The sequence below is a fragment of the Pristis pectinata genome, chromosome 6, assembly GCF_009764475.1.
Source record: "Pristis pectinata isolate sPriPec2 chromosome 6, sPriPec2.1.pri, whole genome shotgun sequence".
NCBI classification, from domain to species: Eukaryota; Metazoa; Chordata; class Chondrichthyes; order Rhinopristiformes; family Pristidae; genus Pristis; species Pristis pectinata.
The window spans coordinates 48,477,398-48,495,270 of record NC_067410.1 but is presented as its reverse complement, the minus strand read 5'-3'; the positions used below and the strand labels follow the sequence as shown (position 1 = coordinate 48,495,270).

Here is a 17,873-nt window from a genome sequence, read left to right as displayed (position 1 = left end):
ACTCCTACATTCTTTTGTCTATGTTCTCACTCTCTAAATGCTCCCGTTGACGCATTAATCAGATAGCTTTGTTTACAGCTTATCTCCATGGTTTTACCCTATCAGAGACAACGTCCACCACCAGCACCCCCCACTCCCGCCCCCCCCCCCCGCCCCCCATAACCACCCTCTTTGCAGCTTAATGTTTGGTCTCCTTTCTAGATCTGATGAAAGGTCTTGAATCTGAAACATTAGTTCTGCTTCTCTTTCCACTGATACGGCCTGGCCTGATGCATATTTCCAGCATTTTCTGTTTTTATTGTTTACTTTCAATCATCAGGAAAGTAATGCTAGGTGCTTTGGACAGTGGTGTCAAGTAGCAGGTACTCACCAATGACATCCCAGTGATGGTCAATTTAGTTTCTGCCAGAACCAGTAAGTTCAAACCTCTTTGTAGTCTTAGTCCAAATTTGGATGTAAGGGCAGTCCCAGAGGTGAGAATGAGAGTGCTTCCCTTGACATCAGAGCAGTATCTGATCAAGTATGGCACCATGGAGCCCTACTAAGATTTACATTAGTAAGGATCAAGGGGGAAAAATTCCACTGCCTGGAGGCATACTTAACAAAAATGAAGAGGGCTGAAGTTGTTGGAGCCTAATCCTCTTAGTCTCAGTGGAAGAGATTATTAGAACAATGTCCTGGATCTGTTGTTTGTCGATGATCTTGTATCCATCATAAAACTGGAAGTAGGGACTGATGCATTCAGTTCATCCACATTTCCTCAGTTAATTGTCTGCCATCCCTTTACTATGACCTGCCAGCTTCAAGACTGAGCTGAGTGATACCAAATAGCATTCTCACATACAAGAGCTAGGGAAAGATTATCTTAACTCATGCATTTAATCAAGTTGGATTCAGCCAGACACCCATTCTCACCACCTATGATCCCCAGCTGCCCGCACTCATTTGCCAAGGGCCAAACAAACTGAAGTCCACCCCTGCTCCGGCACCTGGGAAAATATAAGGAAGGACTCTGCAGCAACTCAGTCTTAGATGAGGTATCATTAAGACCTTGCCCTCGCTTCCAGTTATTTAACCACAGCAGCTATAGTACATACACTCACTTCCATGCTTCCTTCTCTTTTGATAGAGAAGATGGCATCAACTACCACTGCAGCAGTAAACTGGTAGGGAGTCCAAATGCCCTGAGGAGAAGGTGACAGATCTTTTTCACCAATTTCACTGAACACCCAGGAATTGCCTTGTTTCTGGATGTTTGGAGAGAAACATTGCTCCAGAAGACTTCCTTGAGGGATAGACTCTCCTGGACAAACCCTTCCTTCTGCCTCCTTTTTCAGCCTCTTCTGTAAGGAGGCCTTAGTTCCACTCCTGCTCTTGAACAAGCCAGAGGTTCAAGGGATTCAATATTAGAGCAAACTCTTTTTAAAGAAATCTAGAAGACTTCATCTTCAAGATACTCTAAGTTCTCCAGAAGCATTATCGTTGCAAAATTCTACATTGACCCTAGCAAGCTTTGCTTCAAATGAATCTGCAAGTAACCTGCAAATAATTGATGATCTCCTTAAACTGGGCTTCTTTTGTTCAGAACAATTTTCTGTGTGTAGCACATGTTGCTATTGACATTTAGGTGAACTACGTTTACAGGGGAATGTCAATTGTGCGTGGCATGTCAAGTGAAGTCACCACTTTGTGCTCACCAATGTTTCTTTACACACAAGGCACCTTAAGCAGCCAGTCAGGATTCATGAACAATTTTCATACTATAATCCAGTCCCTTATGGCTTGAAGATCATACACACACAATTGAATTTCTAGACCAATGTCTTACTTAGCAGGTAATTCTGTCTCTAACCTCTAGTCAAATCCTTTGTAGTCTTCTAATTCTCTATTAACTTTTAGTAAATGTAGAAATGGTTTTTATGCACCAATTAATGTGCCAATTTAAATCCACCTTAACATAAAGCCTCTTGTTGTACAGTATCTAACTCCTAATTGTAGTTATTTACCAGTTGTCAAGCTTTTGAAACAGCAAAGAATGAAGAATTTTCTTTACTTCCTATCAAGACCATTACTGGAGTGAAAATGTAATGACAATATCCAGCATTGATTATTATTGAGGTTTCATCACTGGCAGCTAGAGTGTGCATCATCCACATTACTTAAAAAGACTTGTAAGTAGTACATTGAGTAACTAGGTGTTGAGAGTTCTCAGGTTGTATAGTAGCAATTACTAACACAAACCAGAAGGCAGGACTGTATCATACTACTCTAGATGGTTTTGACATTTCAGAAAGTATTGGGCAATCACTTATGGAGTAAGAAGTTAAAAGTCATTTGGATAAGTACATGGATGGGAAAGGTTTAGAGGGATATGGGTCAAACATGGGCAAATGACATGAGTTTAGGTGGGCACCTTGATCGGAATGGACGAGTTGGGTTGAAGGGCCTGTTTCTCAGCTGTATTACTCTATGACTCTAACTACCATTCTCATGATGGGAAGGTGTTCAAAGAGGACAGATGCAAATACTTCTGATTTTTGGGAAGCTATTAACCTTATTCTGCAGAACAAAAAAAGAACACGATCAAAGTTAAAACATGTCATGAAGAGTCTAAGGGTAATGCTAGAGAAAGGTTTTGAGCAGAACCAACAAACAAGCATAAGGAAGAGTATTTCAGCAACAGAAACTACCAACAAAATGAATGAAAAGGTTAGTTCAAATGTGAAGTTTTGGTGAAGACTGCCATCTGGTGAAACAAAAGCTAAAGGATTCATGAAGAGAATAAATATATGCCTGATCTTCAAAGACTGTAGAATTCTCCTTTTCATATGAACATATGAATTAGGAGCAGGAAAAAGCCACTTAGACCCTCAAATCTCCTCTGCCATTTATGACATCATGGAGGATCTTATTGTAACCTCAATTCCCCATTCCCATCCACACATAGTACCTTTCACCTCCCCCCACCACCGCCCCCCCCCCCCCCGCTTATAATGTATCTATCCATTTCTGCCTAAAAATGTTTAATCTCTTGCTTCCACTGCCCTTTGTGGAAGTGTGTTCCAAGTGTTAGTGTTATCTACTCCCACAACACTCCTAAAAAAGAATTTTGCCTTTCAGTCTCTTTAATGGGCAACTTTATACTTTTAAAGTGATCTCTACTTTAGGTCGCCCTACAGAGGAAAGATCCTCTCCACATTCACTCTGTCAAGACCCCTGAGGATCTTATATGTTTCAAGCAACTCCTCTCACCTCCAACAAGCCTGTCCAACCTTTCCTCATAAAAAAATTCACCAATTCTAGGTAATGGTCTGGTAAACATTGAACTGCTTCCAATGCATTCATCTCCTTCTTTAAATAAGAAAATTAATACCATAGACAGTAATCCAGATGTGGACTGACCGGTGTCTTGTATAACTTGCATAACCTCCCTATTATTCAATTCCCTAGTATTCAATTCCCCAAGCAATGAACAATAACATTCTGTTAACTTTCCTGATTACTTACAATACAGGCATGCACGATAACATCCTGGCTACCAGAGCTATAAAATCTCTTAGCATTTATATGACATGCTTCTTTTGTATTTTTCTCACACAATGGACAATTTTACATTTTCCCACATTATACTCCAATTGCCAGATCTTTGCCCAATCACTTACTCATTTATATCACTTTGTAGTCTCTTGGTCCCCTTCACATCTTCCTACCTATCTTTGCTTCATCAATAAATTTCATGCCTTCATTCAAATCACTTATATAGATTGTAAAATGTTGATGTCCCAACACCAATCCTTGTGGCACACCACTCGTTACATCTTGCCAACCAGATAAAGACCTACTTATACCTACTCATTGCTTCCTGCTAGACAGCCAATCTTCTATCCGACTTAATATTTTACCATCTGCACCATGAACTGTTATTTTCTGTAATAACGTTTAATCAAATGCCTCATAATAATCTTAGAATATACACACTAGCTCCCTTTTAGCCACAGAACACGTTACTTCTTCAAACATGATTTCTCTTTCACAAAACCACGTTGACTTTGCCTGAGTTCTCTGAATTTTCCTCATTCCCCTACTCTTATATCTTTAGTAGCTTCCACTGCTTTCTCTTTGACAGATATTAAGCCAAATAGCCTGTATTCCTGTTTTCTGTCTCTCTCTTCCCTTTTGAAGAAAGGAGTTATATTTGCTATTTTCCAATCTAAGGGAAATTCCCCAGAATCTTAGAAATTCAGAAAATTAAAACCAAAGCATCAACTATCTCACTAGCTACTTTTAAAGTACAAAGGATGAAATCTGTCAGGACCCAGAGACTTGTAATGATTTTCTCAGTACCATTTCCCTAGTGATAGTAATTTTCTTGAGTCCATTCTCTTCCTTCCAATTCCTGATTTATAGTTAGTTCTGAGATGTTGCTTGTATACTCAAAATTGAAGACTAATGAAAAGTACCTAGTTAATTAACTCATCTCTCCTTGGTTTCCATAACTGATTCACAGGCTCACTTTCTAGAGAGCCAATGCTCATTCTATAATCTTTTTAATCTATTGAAACCCCTACTATCTGCTTTTCTATTTCTGGCTAGCTTTATTTCATAATGTAACTTTTCCCTCCTTCTTAATCTTTTAGGCACTTGTTGTCTCTCTAATCTTCCGGCTTGCCACTCAATTTTGTGCAATTATCTTCAACTTTTTTAGTTAACCACAGATGGTCAGTCCTCTCCTTGGAACTGTTCTTTCTGGTTGGAATGTATCTATTCTGCGTATTCTGTAAAATTTAAATGTTTGTCACTGTATCATGACTGACTGATCCCTTAACCTAATTTGCCAGTTCATTTCATCTAGCTCTGCTTTCATGCTGTCATTGTTAACCTTATTTAAGTTTAAAACACTACTTTTGGACTCAATCTTTTCCATCTCAAACTAACATAAAATTCAATTATGCTTCAATCATTGATAGGAGTGCTTTCACAATGAGACCATCAATTACTTCTATCTCATTGCACAGGACTAAGTCCAGTCTGCTCTGTGAATTGATGATCTAGGAAGCTAACATTAAAAACTCTCCATGAACTCCTCATCAAGGTTATCTTTGTTCACATGATTTTTCCAGTCTATATGCAGATTAAAATCCCCATGATATCATCATATGGGAGAATGCCTTAAATGAACACTTCTCATCTGTATTTACGAAGGAAAAGGACAATGGAAGCCAGTGAGTTCAAGGAAGAGAACAGTAATATCCTTAAGTATATCGACATTACGAAGGCGGAGGTGTTGATGGTCTTGAAACACACAAAGGTGGATAAATCCCCAAGGCCTGACCAGGTGTATCATAGGACATCCTGGGATCAAGCAAGGAGATTGCTGGCAGAGATATCTCCTAACAGAGATATTTGTAACTTTGTTAGTCTAGGGTGAGATACCAGAAAACCAAAGGATGGCTGCAAGGACAATTCTTACATCAACAGTGGGAAAGTTGCTGGAAGGGATTCTGAGGGATAGGATTTATTTGCATTTAGAAAGACAAGGAATGATTAAGGATAGTCAGTATGTCTTTGTTCATGGGAGATCATGTCTCATAAATTTGATTGAGTTTTTGAGGAAGTGACAAAACAAGAACAGGACAATCGATGTTACTAACGTGGACTTTAGCAAGGCCTTTGACATAGTTCTGCATGATAGGCTGGTCCAGAAGGTTAGAGTACATGGAATCCAGGGTGAGGTAGTAAATTGGATGAAAAATTGGCTTGATGATGGATCTCCTGGTGGCCAGCCAATTTAATTCCACTTCCCATTCCCACACTGACAATGTCTATTCATGGCGTTCTCTACTGCCAAATTGAGGCTAAATGCAGATTAGAGGAACAACACCTCATATTCTGTCTTGGTAGTCTCCAACCTGACAGCATCAACATCGATTTCTCTCACTTCTGGTAACCACTCCCCGGTTATTTTTTCTTCTTCCACCCCTTCCTCCATTTTTTCTTATCCCTCTGGCCCCTTTACCCCTTCCCCTCCCTCCTGACTTGCCCTTCACCCACACCTTCCTCCCTCTGATTCCCTACCTCCTTCCCTTTATTCCATGGTCTACTGTCCTCTCCGATCAGATTCCATCTTCTTCAAACCTTTGCCCCTTCAACCTATCACCTCCCAGCTTCTCACATCATTCCCACTTCCGCACCTACCTACTTTCCCCCCTCACCTGGATTCACCTATCACCCGCTAGCTTGTGCTCCTCCCCCTTCCTCCCACCCCTTTTATTCTCCTTCTGCCCTCTTTCTATCCAGCTCTGATGAAGCGTCTCAGCCCAAAACTGTTCATTTCCCTCCAACAGATGCTGCCTGACCTGCTGAGTTCCTCCAGCATTTTGTGTCTGTTGCAGGGTCTTTTATTGTTTGTCAAATATTTAAATGATTTGGAAGAGAATATAGGCTGTTTGATTACTAAGTTTGCAGATGACACCAAAATTGGTGGTATAGTGGATATTAAAGAAGATTGTCTCAGGTTACAAAAGGATCTAGATTAACTGGGAAAGTGGGCATAGGAATGGCTGATGGAATTTAACTCAGATGAAATAGTGATGCATTAGTGATGCACACTCGAAGTGATGCATTTTGGAAAGTTAAACCAGGTCAGCACATGCACAGTGAATGGCAGGGGACTGCTATTGAACAGTGAGTCCTTGGGGTTCAAGTTCAAAGTTGAGTTAAAAGGTAGTAGACAGAGTGATGAAGAAAGCATATCATATGCTTGCCTTCAACAGCTGAAGCATTGAGTGTAGGAGTTGGGACATTACCATTGAATAGGCTGAATCTACTGATTACGCTAGAGAGGATGCAGAAAATATTCACATACACATTGCCTGGACTTGAGTTATTGGATTGGTTAGGTAGGAACGGTTTTCCCTAGAGCAAGGGAGACCGAAGGATGACGTTATAGAGGTTTATAAAATTATGGGAGGCATAGGTAGGGCAGATAGTAACAGTCTCTTTCTCAGGGTAGGGAAGTCTAAAACTAGGTTTAAGGTGAGAGTAAGATTTAAAGGAGATCTGATAGGCAAGTTTTTCCACACAGAGAGTGTTCGGTATACGGAACGAGCTGCCAGAGGAGGCAGTAGAGTCAGGTACGATTACAATTTTTCAAAGACATTTGAACAGATAGATGGATAGGAAAGGTTTAGAAGGATATGGGCCAAATACAAGCAAATAGGATTAGCATAGATAGGCATCTTGGTCACCATGGCCGAATTGAGACAAAGGGCCTGTTTCCATGCTGTATAACTCTATGAATTATACCTTTCTGACAAGCTCCCTTTACTTCTTCCTTTACACTCTGGCCTCTTGTTTTCTTTATGAGTTTAACAATCATAGGTCGCAAACAAAATAAAAACTAACTCCAGGGCAATTTAAGCAGGTAAACAGTCTGGTTATGTGTGGACTAATTGGTGCAGTGAGTCAGATACAATCCTTTAGTGCCAGAACATAGGTTCAAATCCATCCACAGGAATTTAATGATATCTGTGGATTTTTTGGCTTTAAGAGTGCCAGAAGAGATTTTGGACCAAAAGAATATAATTCCTGGTAAAGGTGGCCATTTGGCACAAGGTGGCCCTAACTGATATAAAGGGTGGGAATTGTTTTGAGCCTGCTTTTGTCATTGGCACTTCACACCTAATCAGAATACTGTAAATTCAAACCCACATCAGGGGCTTAGCTTTGAAATATAAACAGACAATCCATTGCAAGACTGAGGGAGTGCTGCACTACAAGAGATGTTAAGCCTACACTGCAGTCTAAAGATCTTGCTTTGATAATATTTGAAGGAAAGAAGGTGCCTCAGTCAACAATTATTCTTTCACCCACTATCATTAAAACAGATTAACCACTCACATTGCTATTTTCAAGGTCTTGATTTGCACAAGCCAGTTGCTGTGTTAGCCTCCAGGTAATTATGTGTCAAAACTAACAAATTAGTTGTAAAGCACTTTCAGTCATCATGATGTTAAAAGTAACACTTCACATTTCCATGTTAGTGGTTGAGAGACAGCCATTGACCAAGTCATTGTGGGATTTGACTCTGTGCAAGTATCTCCATCAATCCTTTTTAATTCTTTAGAATGTGGCGACTCACCGTCTAGTTGGGCGAACCGGCTCGGCAGTGGGGTCGCGTGGCATCGGAGCGACGAGGCCCAAGATGGCGGCGGGCCTCGTCTTTCCGAGCGACGGGGAGAACCCGCACGCGGGAAAGTCCTGATGACGTAGGACTTACGTCATTGCCGGTTGTTATGGGCGGGAACATTCTCCCTTAAAGGGCCCACGCAAGGCGGGAAAATAAACCAGTTCTGTTTGGCAATCCTCCGAGTAGAGTCTTGTTTTATTCCGCGGTAGCAACCGCTACATTGGTGACCCCGACGGTCCAAACGGCTTTTGGACCCGCGAAATGGATGACAGCGCAGCAGCCAACGCAGTGGCCCTCAAGCTGCCCACCTTTTGGACACTTCGGCTCAGCGGCTGGTTTGACCAGGCCGAAGCGCAATTCCACCTTCGGCAGATCACCTCCGACTCCACGAAGTACTACCATGTGGTTAGCTCTCTGGACCAGGAGACAGCCGCCCAGGTTGGAGACTTCATCCAGTCGCCTCCGGAGGAAGATAAGTACCCGGCTTTCAAAGACCTTTTGATCCGGACCTTCGGCCTCTCCTGTCGTGAGCGCGCCGCCGCCTGCTTCATCTGGACGGCCGGGGGGACAGATCCCCATCCACCCTAATGAATGAGATGCTGGCATTGGCCGAGGGACACAAGCCATGCCTGATGTTCGAACAGGCCTTCCTCGAACAGCTTCCCGATGACATCCACTTGTTGTTAGCTGACGCCGACTTCAGCAACCCCCGTGAGGTGGCCGCCCGGGCAGATGTCCTGTGGAGGGCCAAGCGCGAGAGCGGTTCGTCCGTCAGTCAAATCACCAGGCCGCGAGCCCAACGCCCGCCTCGCCCGGACCCAGCAACCGAGCAGCCACGCCCCAGGAACGCAGATGACGACACGGGTGACCAGCGTGTGCTTCTACCATCAGAGGTGGGTGCGGAGGCCCGTCGATGCCGCCACCCTGCAAGTTTCAGGGAAACGCCAGGGCCAGCCACCGCTGATGGCTACGGTGGCTGGCCGCCGACAGAGCCTCCTCTTCGTTCAGGACAAGAAATCTGGACGGCGTTTCCTCATTGATACTGGAGCGGAGGTCAGTATTTTGCCCCCGACAGGCCACGACACTCATGACAGGCCACCAGGTCCTCTACTCAATGCCGCCAACGGTACAACGATACGGTCTTTCGGCACCCGTACGCTTCAATTACACTTTGGCGGCAGCCGTTCTTATACCTGGACCCTTTACCCTTGCCACCGTCGCCCGACCCCATCCTAGGAGCCGATTTCCTTCGGGCCCACAACTTGTTAGTCGACCTGCGAAGGAAGCGGTTAGTCCACTCTAGCACTCTCCGGACCTATCCCCCTGGAGAAATAGACCCACCAGCCTCGCGCCTGGACTCCATTTCCCTTTCTGGTGACGATTTCGCAAGCTCCTAGCCGAATTCCCATCAATTTTGCACCTTCGTTTACAAATTCTAGGCCCACACACGGGGTACGACACCACATCATTACCACAGGGCCACCCCTTCATGCCGAGCACGACGATTACCTTCAGACAAGCTCCGCCTGGCAAAGGAAGAGTTCCGTCACATGGAGGAGCTGGGGATTGTTCGCAGGTCAGACAGCCCCTGGGCCTCCCCCCTGCACATGGTCCCCAAAGCCACCGGAGGGTGGAGGCCCTGCGGCGACTACCGCAGGCTGAATGACGCCACCACCCCGGACCGCTATCCCCATCCCTCACATCCAGGACTTCGCAGCGAACTTACACGGGGCCCGCATCTTTTCCAAAGTGGACCTCGTTAGGGGATACCACCAAATCCGGTCCATCCGGGATGACGTCCCCAAAACTGCGATTATCACCCCATTCGGCCTGTTGAATTCCTTCGGATGCCATTCGGCCTTAAGAACGCCGCGCAGACCTTCCAGCGGCTGATGGACGCGGTAGGCCGAGACCTGGACTTCGTGTTCATTTACTTGGACGACATACTGATCGCCAGACCGTAACCGCCAGGAACACCTTTCCCACCTCCGCCAGCTGTATTCCCGCCTCCGCGATTTCGGCCTCATGATCAACCCGTCCAAGTGCCAATTCGGACTTGACCTCTATCGATTTCCTCGGCCACAAATCACCAGCGACGGGGCAACACCCCTACCCGCCAAGGTGGATGCTATCCGCCATTTTGCCCGCCCCGACACAGTCAAAGGCCTACAGGAATTCCTTGGGAAGGTCAACTTTTACCATCGTTTCATCCCTGCAGCAGCCCGTATCATGCGCCCTCTGTTCTCGCTGCTGGCTGTAAGGGCAAGGACATCACCTGGACTGACGAGGCTGCAGCTGCTTTCGCTTAAGGCCAAGACGCCCTGGCAGACGCCACAATGCTGGTACACCCCAGGACTGACGTCCCGACTGCCCTCACGGTAGACGCGTCCAACACCGCGGTGGGTGGGGTACTGGAACAGCTAATCAAAGGCCGCTGGCAACCCTTGGCATTTTTCAGCAAGCACCTTAGACCGCCGAACTGAAGTACAGCGCTTTTGATCGGGAACTTCTAGCGCTGTATCTGGCGGTCCGCATTTCCGATACTTTCTAGAAGGCCAGGCCTTTCACCGCTTTCACCGATCATAAGCCTCTGTCCTTTGCCTTCTCCAAAGTCTCCGATCCCTGGTCAGCTCGTCAGCAGAGACATTTATCCTACATTTCCGAGTTCACAACTGACATCCAACATGTCTCCGGAAAGGATAATGTCTCTGCTGATGCCACTTTCCAGACCAACCATCCACAGCCTATCCTTGGGTGTCGGACTACACGGCCCCTAGCTGACGCACAGCAAGCCGACGACGAAACTGCCCAGCTACAGAACCGCAGTCTCGGGTCTGCAGCTCCGAGATTTCTTGGTTGGTCCAGGTCAGCGGACCCTACTTTGCGACTTTGTGATCTGGTCAGCCCTGCCCTATAGTCCCTGCAGCCTGGCGGAGACGCGTTTTTGACTCGGTACATGGGTTGGTGCACCCGTCCATCAGATCTACTGTCCGACTGGTCACCAGCAAGTTTGTCTGGCATGGCCTGCGCAAACAGGTCAGTGAGTGGGCCAGGACTTTGTCCGCACTGCCAGACGTCAAAAATCCAGCGACACACCAAGGGTCCCACCACAGCAGTTCGAGCCTACCCGTAGGAGGTTCGACCACATACACGTTGACCTCGTGGGCCCTCTGCCGGTTTCAAGAGGAGCCCGGTACCTCCTTACCATCGTGGACCGGTTTCACGAGGTGGCCTGAGGCAACCCCCCTGGCTGACATCACAACTGATTCCTGCGCCCGGGCGCTGCTCACAACTTGGGTCTCACGTTTTGACGTTCCGGCCCACATCACTTCAGACAGAGACACCCAATTCACTTCCAGTCTCTGGGCTGCATTAGCGAACCTGCTAGGGACGCAGCTGCACACCACCACGGCCTACCATCCTCAATCAAACGGGTTGGTGGAACGTTTTCACCACCATCTGAAATCGGCCTTTGATGGCCCGCCTGAAGGGTCCTAACTGGGTTGACGAGCTGCCTTGGGTACTGCTCGGCATACGCACTGCCCCCAAAGAAGACCTCCGCACTTCGTCAGCTGAGCTTGTATACGGGGCGCCACTAGTTGTCCCCGGGGATTTCATACCTGCCCTTCGGGACCAAGGGGTACAACCCCCAGCAGTCCTACAAAGACTGCGTGAGAAGCTTGGCGCCTTGGCCCCGATTCCCACCCTCACGGCACGGTCAAGTCCCATCCTGCCAGCCCAAGGAAACTACGGGACTGTAAGTTTGTTTTCGTTCGCAGGGTCACACCTCGGGCGCCATTGCAACGACCATATGAGGGACCGTTCCGAGTCATACGGAATAACGGATCCACTTTTATTTTGGACATTGGAGGCAGGGAACAGGTTTTCACGGCGGACCGCCTCAAACCGGCCCCCTGTGGATCTGCAACAGCCTGTCGAGGTTTTGCCACGCCGCGACGCAGAGGCCGCCCACCATAAGCGGCAGCTGGCACAGCCCACGGACCTTGGGGACTGTCTCGCCGGTTCTGGGGGGGTTGTGTTGCGACTCACGGTCTAGTCGGTGCGAACCGGCTCGGCAGTCGGGTCGCGCGGCGTCAGAGCGACGAGGCCCAAGATGGCGGCGGGCCTCGTCTTTCGAGCGACGGGGAGAACCCGCGCGCGGGAAAGTCTGATGACGTAGGACTTATGTCATTGCGGTTGTTTTTGGGCGGGGAAAGTGGCCCGTGCAAGGCGGGAAAATAAACCAGTTCTGTTTGGCAATCCCTCGAGTAGAGTCTTGTTTTATCCGCGGGTAGCAACCGCTAACAAGAATATATATTAATAAGTGTCAATATTTCATATTAAAGCTAATTCACATCAGAATGAATTAATTTACAAACTTTCTTCAGTCTGGTTGACATTGAGGAACAAGTCTGTTCCTTTATTAGGCTATAAGACCCAATGCAAAATAAACTAGGCAAACTCAACCTAGCCTATTGACCACTATATATAAAACATGGTATTTACAGCCACAAAGGAAGTTCACAATATTTTTGACATTGGAAGCAAAACAAGCAAATACTTGTGTAAATAAGTATATTCTTTGGAGCTTGTGGATAGTGCATATTGTTGGGAAAGAAGGATAGAGCAGGAAGAAGCAGTAGCAGGGGCAGCATAGTGGGGCAGCTGTTAGCACTGGTACTTCACAGCTCCAGGACCAGGTTTGACCCTGATCTTGGGTGCTGTCTGTTTGGAGTTTGCACACTCTTCTCGTGACCACAAGCATTTCTGCAGAGTGCTCCAGTTTCCTCCCACATCCCGAAGGCACTGGTGGGTTAATTGACAACTTTAACGTAATCTTTGGTCTAGGTAAGTTGCAAAAGAATCAAAGGAGAATTGTTGGGTACATGGAAAGAAAAAGCCGCAGGGCTATGGGAAAATAAGGAAGATGCTGCCCTAGATATCAGAGCACCATCTGACAAAAGATGGCACCAAGGAGCACAAATAGACATGATGGTCCAAATGGCTTCCTTCTGTTTCAAAGTATGTAAATAAGTACACCTCAATCTGCATCTACTCTCACTCAGCCTGGGAAATGTAATTGATGCTGGGTGCACAAGATCCAAAAATTATCCTTACCCAATAGCATCCCTCAGTTTGCTGAACATAACATGTAAAGAAGTTCAATTTCCTTTTTTGTAAAATATTTAGCTTCCTAGAAATTATCATTATCAGCACCTGTGCATGAACATCTAATATCTTCATAAAATATCATTGCAATTTAAAACATGTATTAATCCATTTTAAGGTACATGGATTGAGTTCCCTGATTGTACCATAAATTATAATACAAATGAATGAATCATACATTTTCTAATATCACTGACAATAATATCTGCCAATGGAAAGATCAGTACCTCTAATGGAAGGTAAACAGTGAATTGTGCTGGATTCTTTCCACTCTTGGCACGATTCTTTTCTGGTCCAGAGTGACGTGGTATCAACTTGTCTGAATTAATTCCTTCAAGCTTCAGTAGCTGTTTAAGATTCTGACTCTGATATTGCCGTCTTCGCCTGCTTAGAAACCAAAAATTTATAAAATGAAAAAATGCTGTTACTAAACAAAACCTGAATGGTGAAAGGAAAGGGATGAAGGAAGTGAAGACCTCTTCCCTTCCCACCATCCAGGGACCCAACAGTCTTTTCTGGTAAGAAGAAATTCACTTGCATGTTTTGAATATCACATGTCGTGAGTTGCATATTACATATTGTGAATCTGGTGTACTGCATTCAGTGTTTCAAAATGTGCCCTGCTGTACACTGGAAAAACTAAATGTAGATTCGGTGATCACTTTGCAGACCACCTGCAGGAGTGACCCTGAGCTTCATGTTGTAACCTGTTAATATCAACTTTTGGAACTTTAAGTAATTCACTCTTTCTTTCTATCCGTATCAGAACTAGTGACTTTTGCCTATCATCATTTTGGCTCAGTTTTTCCTTTTTTTCTATAGTCTGGCCAGTTAGGTGTGTGCCACAACCTTACCATTAGCAATATATTAATCAAACAAAGGAGTTTAATTTGATCGTAAATGCTACTTAACAGTCACATCAAGTCATCTGATCTCACCAAGATATTCCCCTTGTTCTACCTATTCCTCCTCCCCCCAGCACCGCTCCCCCCCCACAACTTTCTCTGCTACCTAAAATTAGCTTGTTTTCTCTCTTTGATGGTAGGTCCCAGACCTGAAACATTAACTGTTTCACAGATGCAGCCCGACTTGCTGTTTCCAGCATTTTGCTTTTATAGAAGTTGCAGAAATAGATCTTCTAGATGATATCTAAAGTCGTAACAAGAAATACAACAGTGAGTTTAAGAGCCGCAAAGTGATGATGCAGCTTTACAAAACTCTAGTTAGACCACACTTCAAGTACTGTGTTCAGTTTTGGTCGCTGCATTATAGAAGGATGTGGAGGTGTTGGAGAGGGTGCAGATGAGATTTACCAGGATGCTGCCTGGATTAGAGTGTATGGAATATGAGCACAGGCTTAAGGTGCTAGGGCTTATTCACTGGAAAGGAGGAGGATGAGAGGAGACATGATAGAGGTATATAAAATATTGAGAGGAATAGATAGAGTAGACAGCTAGTGCCTCCTTCCCAGGGCACCAATGCTCAGACGAGGGCATGGCTTTAAGGTTATGGCTGGGAGGTTCAGGGGAGATGTCAGGGGGAGGTTTTTTCACCCAGAGAGTGGTTGGTGCAATGGAATGCACTGCCTGGGGTGGTGGTGGAAGCAGATACATTGGACAGGTTCAAGAGTTTGTTGGATAGGCACATGGAGGAATGTGAGATAGAGGGATATGCGGGAGGAAAGGGTTAGATAGTGTGAGGGTGGTTTGATGGACGGCACAACATGGTGGGCCGAAGGGCCTGTTCTGTGCTGTATGGTTCTATGGTTCTATGGTTCTATGGAAATAGAGGATATTACCTTTCAATCTCAAGTTTGCGAGGTCGTTGTCCAGGAGCCACTTGAAATGGAATTTGCACTTTTGGCTGAAAGGATCTGAGTGTAAAATCTGTTCTTGTATGAAGTTCTGTATCAGATCCGTACACTTGCGATTGCAGATGTGTCACAATGTCCTCAGGCCCACGGAAAGCAGATACTGAAATTAGAGCACAACTGTTGTTTGGCACAGATAAGGAAACTTCAATAGACTCCGCAAAACAGGGAATAGCATCATTTCTGCAAACAAAAGCTATTTCTGCAAATAAAATAACTAGTATTGGGTGCTTGATAGCCAGCATGGCCAAAGTGCCTGTTTCTGTGTTGTATCACTCTATGCGTAAAGAGGTTTTGAATATTCCATGTTGTGAATTGCATATTAAATATTGTGAATTGGCTCATTTTGAATTAGGTTGTCCAAATCCTTTACATCTTGGTAATCTCTTTCTATTGACTATAGTTCAGCTTCACATTCATATGAAATCCATGAACCATGCAAGAGAGAAGAAAGAGGAGCAACTCAGATAATGTTCTTTATATAAATGCTTCACAGTACTCACGGAAGCATTTAGTTTTACCCTCAACCTTGTTGCAAACTGACAGATAATAGCAGAGGGCTGAAGTCTTCATTAAAGCAAGAAAGGGATGAAGAAAAAACATGGTCCAGGTGCTCCAGATCAGAAGGTAATTAAAGTAAGTTGGAAAAACCACATTAGATATAAAACTGAACTATAGTGGTCAACCTAATACTTGTTCAACCACTACATACTAATTGCTATCAAGGTTTGTTGTAAACAGTGGAATAGCGACCTGTTTAACATTCTCCTTATTTTTGTTTCCATTGAATCACAATCAACAGCAGGTTCTTACCTTCAGGAGTATAATGTTCCTGGCCTGACTGATTTAGCAAGTGCTGTATTACTTTGGGGCCTTCCTGAACATTCTAATAAAAGAAAGTAAAACAATACATTATAGACTCAAAGAAATTCCAAAAACAATTATAAATAACTGTAATAAAACTGAAGCTCAGCATTTATGAAGTTAAAAGTAGATTAAGAACCATGCTTTTTTCTGTCCAAATACAAAGACTGGTCACTCCAGGCAAAACCATTGTAAGCTATTATTTAAGACACTGGGTGTACTGTATTCATTTTCTATGATCCTATGTTGTGATATCACATAATTTACTCAGACTAAGAGGGTAGGGAAACATATGCTCTAGTGGCAATTGAATCTTAGCTGAAGCTGCATGCATTGTTACAGTGATTAACCCTGTGATATGGTCCTAAAGGTAATTGTGGTAAAGTAGCAGTTACAGTTAATGTCACAATCCAAAACACAAGTTCCCCTATATATAAAGAACTAGTACTGTATAAGAGGTGGACATATTTAAATATACAAGGCAATTACAGATTTAATCATGACACAGGTCATCTCACTCTTCCAGACTTTCCCAATGATACAGATAGACAAGGGTAACTAGTCCTGAGTGCACTATAGGTTAAAGGAAAACCTATTCCCAGACCCAGTAAGGTTTCCTCAGTTAGTCATTCCCAAATAGTGTTGGATAGTGAGTATAATTTGCAGCAATTAACCAAAGCTGAATCTTACTGCCAGCATAATGAATTATATACAATATACACAGCTCGTGTCTCAGCTCTCTAGCAGTGGTTTCACAATTTCAAACATCCTCCTGCCTCTGATGCTATAGACCTTTGATAAAATGGAATACGTCGCAAGTGGTGAATGTCTTCCCCTGCATCCGGAAACAGTGTCCCCTGGTTTCTTGACACCACCAGCCAGGGGAAATCTCCTCTCCACTTCCACTGTCTAGTTGTCAGATTGGAGTGCAGTTTGTTATGGTGGCAGCAAGATTCAGCTACTGTTGATTTTGGCAAATTATACTCATTATCTGACAGAATTAGGAAGGGACTGGCTGAAGAACCTTTACTGGAATTGAGCATGGATCTTTATGTTAATTCAAGTCAAGGTAATCTGGTAAGCCCAGATATTGATTTATACAAGGGTATTGTTATTCGGTAAAAATATTTGTTATAGAAGTGAATTGAAAACATTAATGAAAATAAAGTTAAAATAAGAATTAACTATACTTACCTATTTGCTGAAGGTAGTGAACACCATTCAAATGAATGGGGTTACACTTGATGCTCTGTGCCCCCCACTCCCTCCACCCACCCCCAGAGGCTGAAATAAAACTGAAGATACCAGTACAAAGTGTAATTGACGCCTAGGTTCAGGACATTATGGAACAACCCGGACTTAATCATGCATCCAAGGGGAAGCAAGAGGTCAGATTTACTCACATCTGACTTCCATTCCATCTGTAGCGCCAAAGTGGAGAATGCAGAATGCACCAACATGCATATTGCTACTAGCCAACAGTGTTGCATAGTCCAGCCCATTGTTTTTTCAATGGTCTTTGGTGCTTCCCCAGAGTACATTCATAATGCAATGTTGTAACTGGTCAACGGTAACTTGGCAAACTTCTATCAATATGTAACATTTGTATTACTGGGCAATGTACAGCTCTATTGATGCTCCTCTCCAATTCCTGACCATTTACCATGAAGGAAGTGTTAAAATCTCTGCAGTCTTCTCCTTTGCTGCCCAGTGCTGAGTAGATACCACTGAGCACTCACATTTTGTGATGTTCACCTCTCAATATTCCCTCACCTTCCCACA

General features: G+C 44.5%; 1 protein-coding gene across 1 annotated transcript in view; it reads right to left on the bottom strand.

Annotated features, from left to right (window-relative positions):
- The window catches only part of dnah1 (dynein, axonemal, heavy chain 1), a gene marked incomplete at its 5' end in the record, with an annotated part of 293,077 nt that overhangs the window by 274,187 nt on the left and 1,017 nt on the right, over positions 1–17,873 (bottom strand). Inside the window, 3 exon segments of the mRNA XM_052017691.1 lie at positions 13,585–13,741; positions 15,156–15,330; positions 16,041–16,113. Of these exon segments, the coding sequence (XP_051873651.1) occupies positions 13,585–13,741; positions 15,156–15,330; positions 16,041–16,113 (405 nt within the window).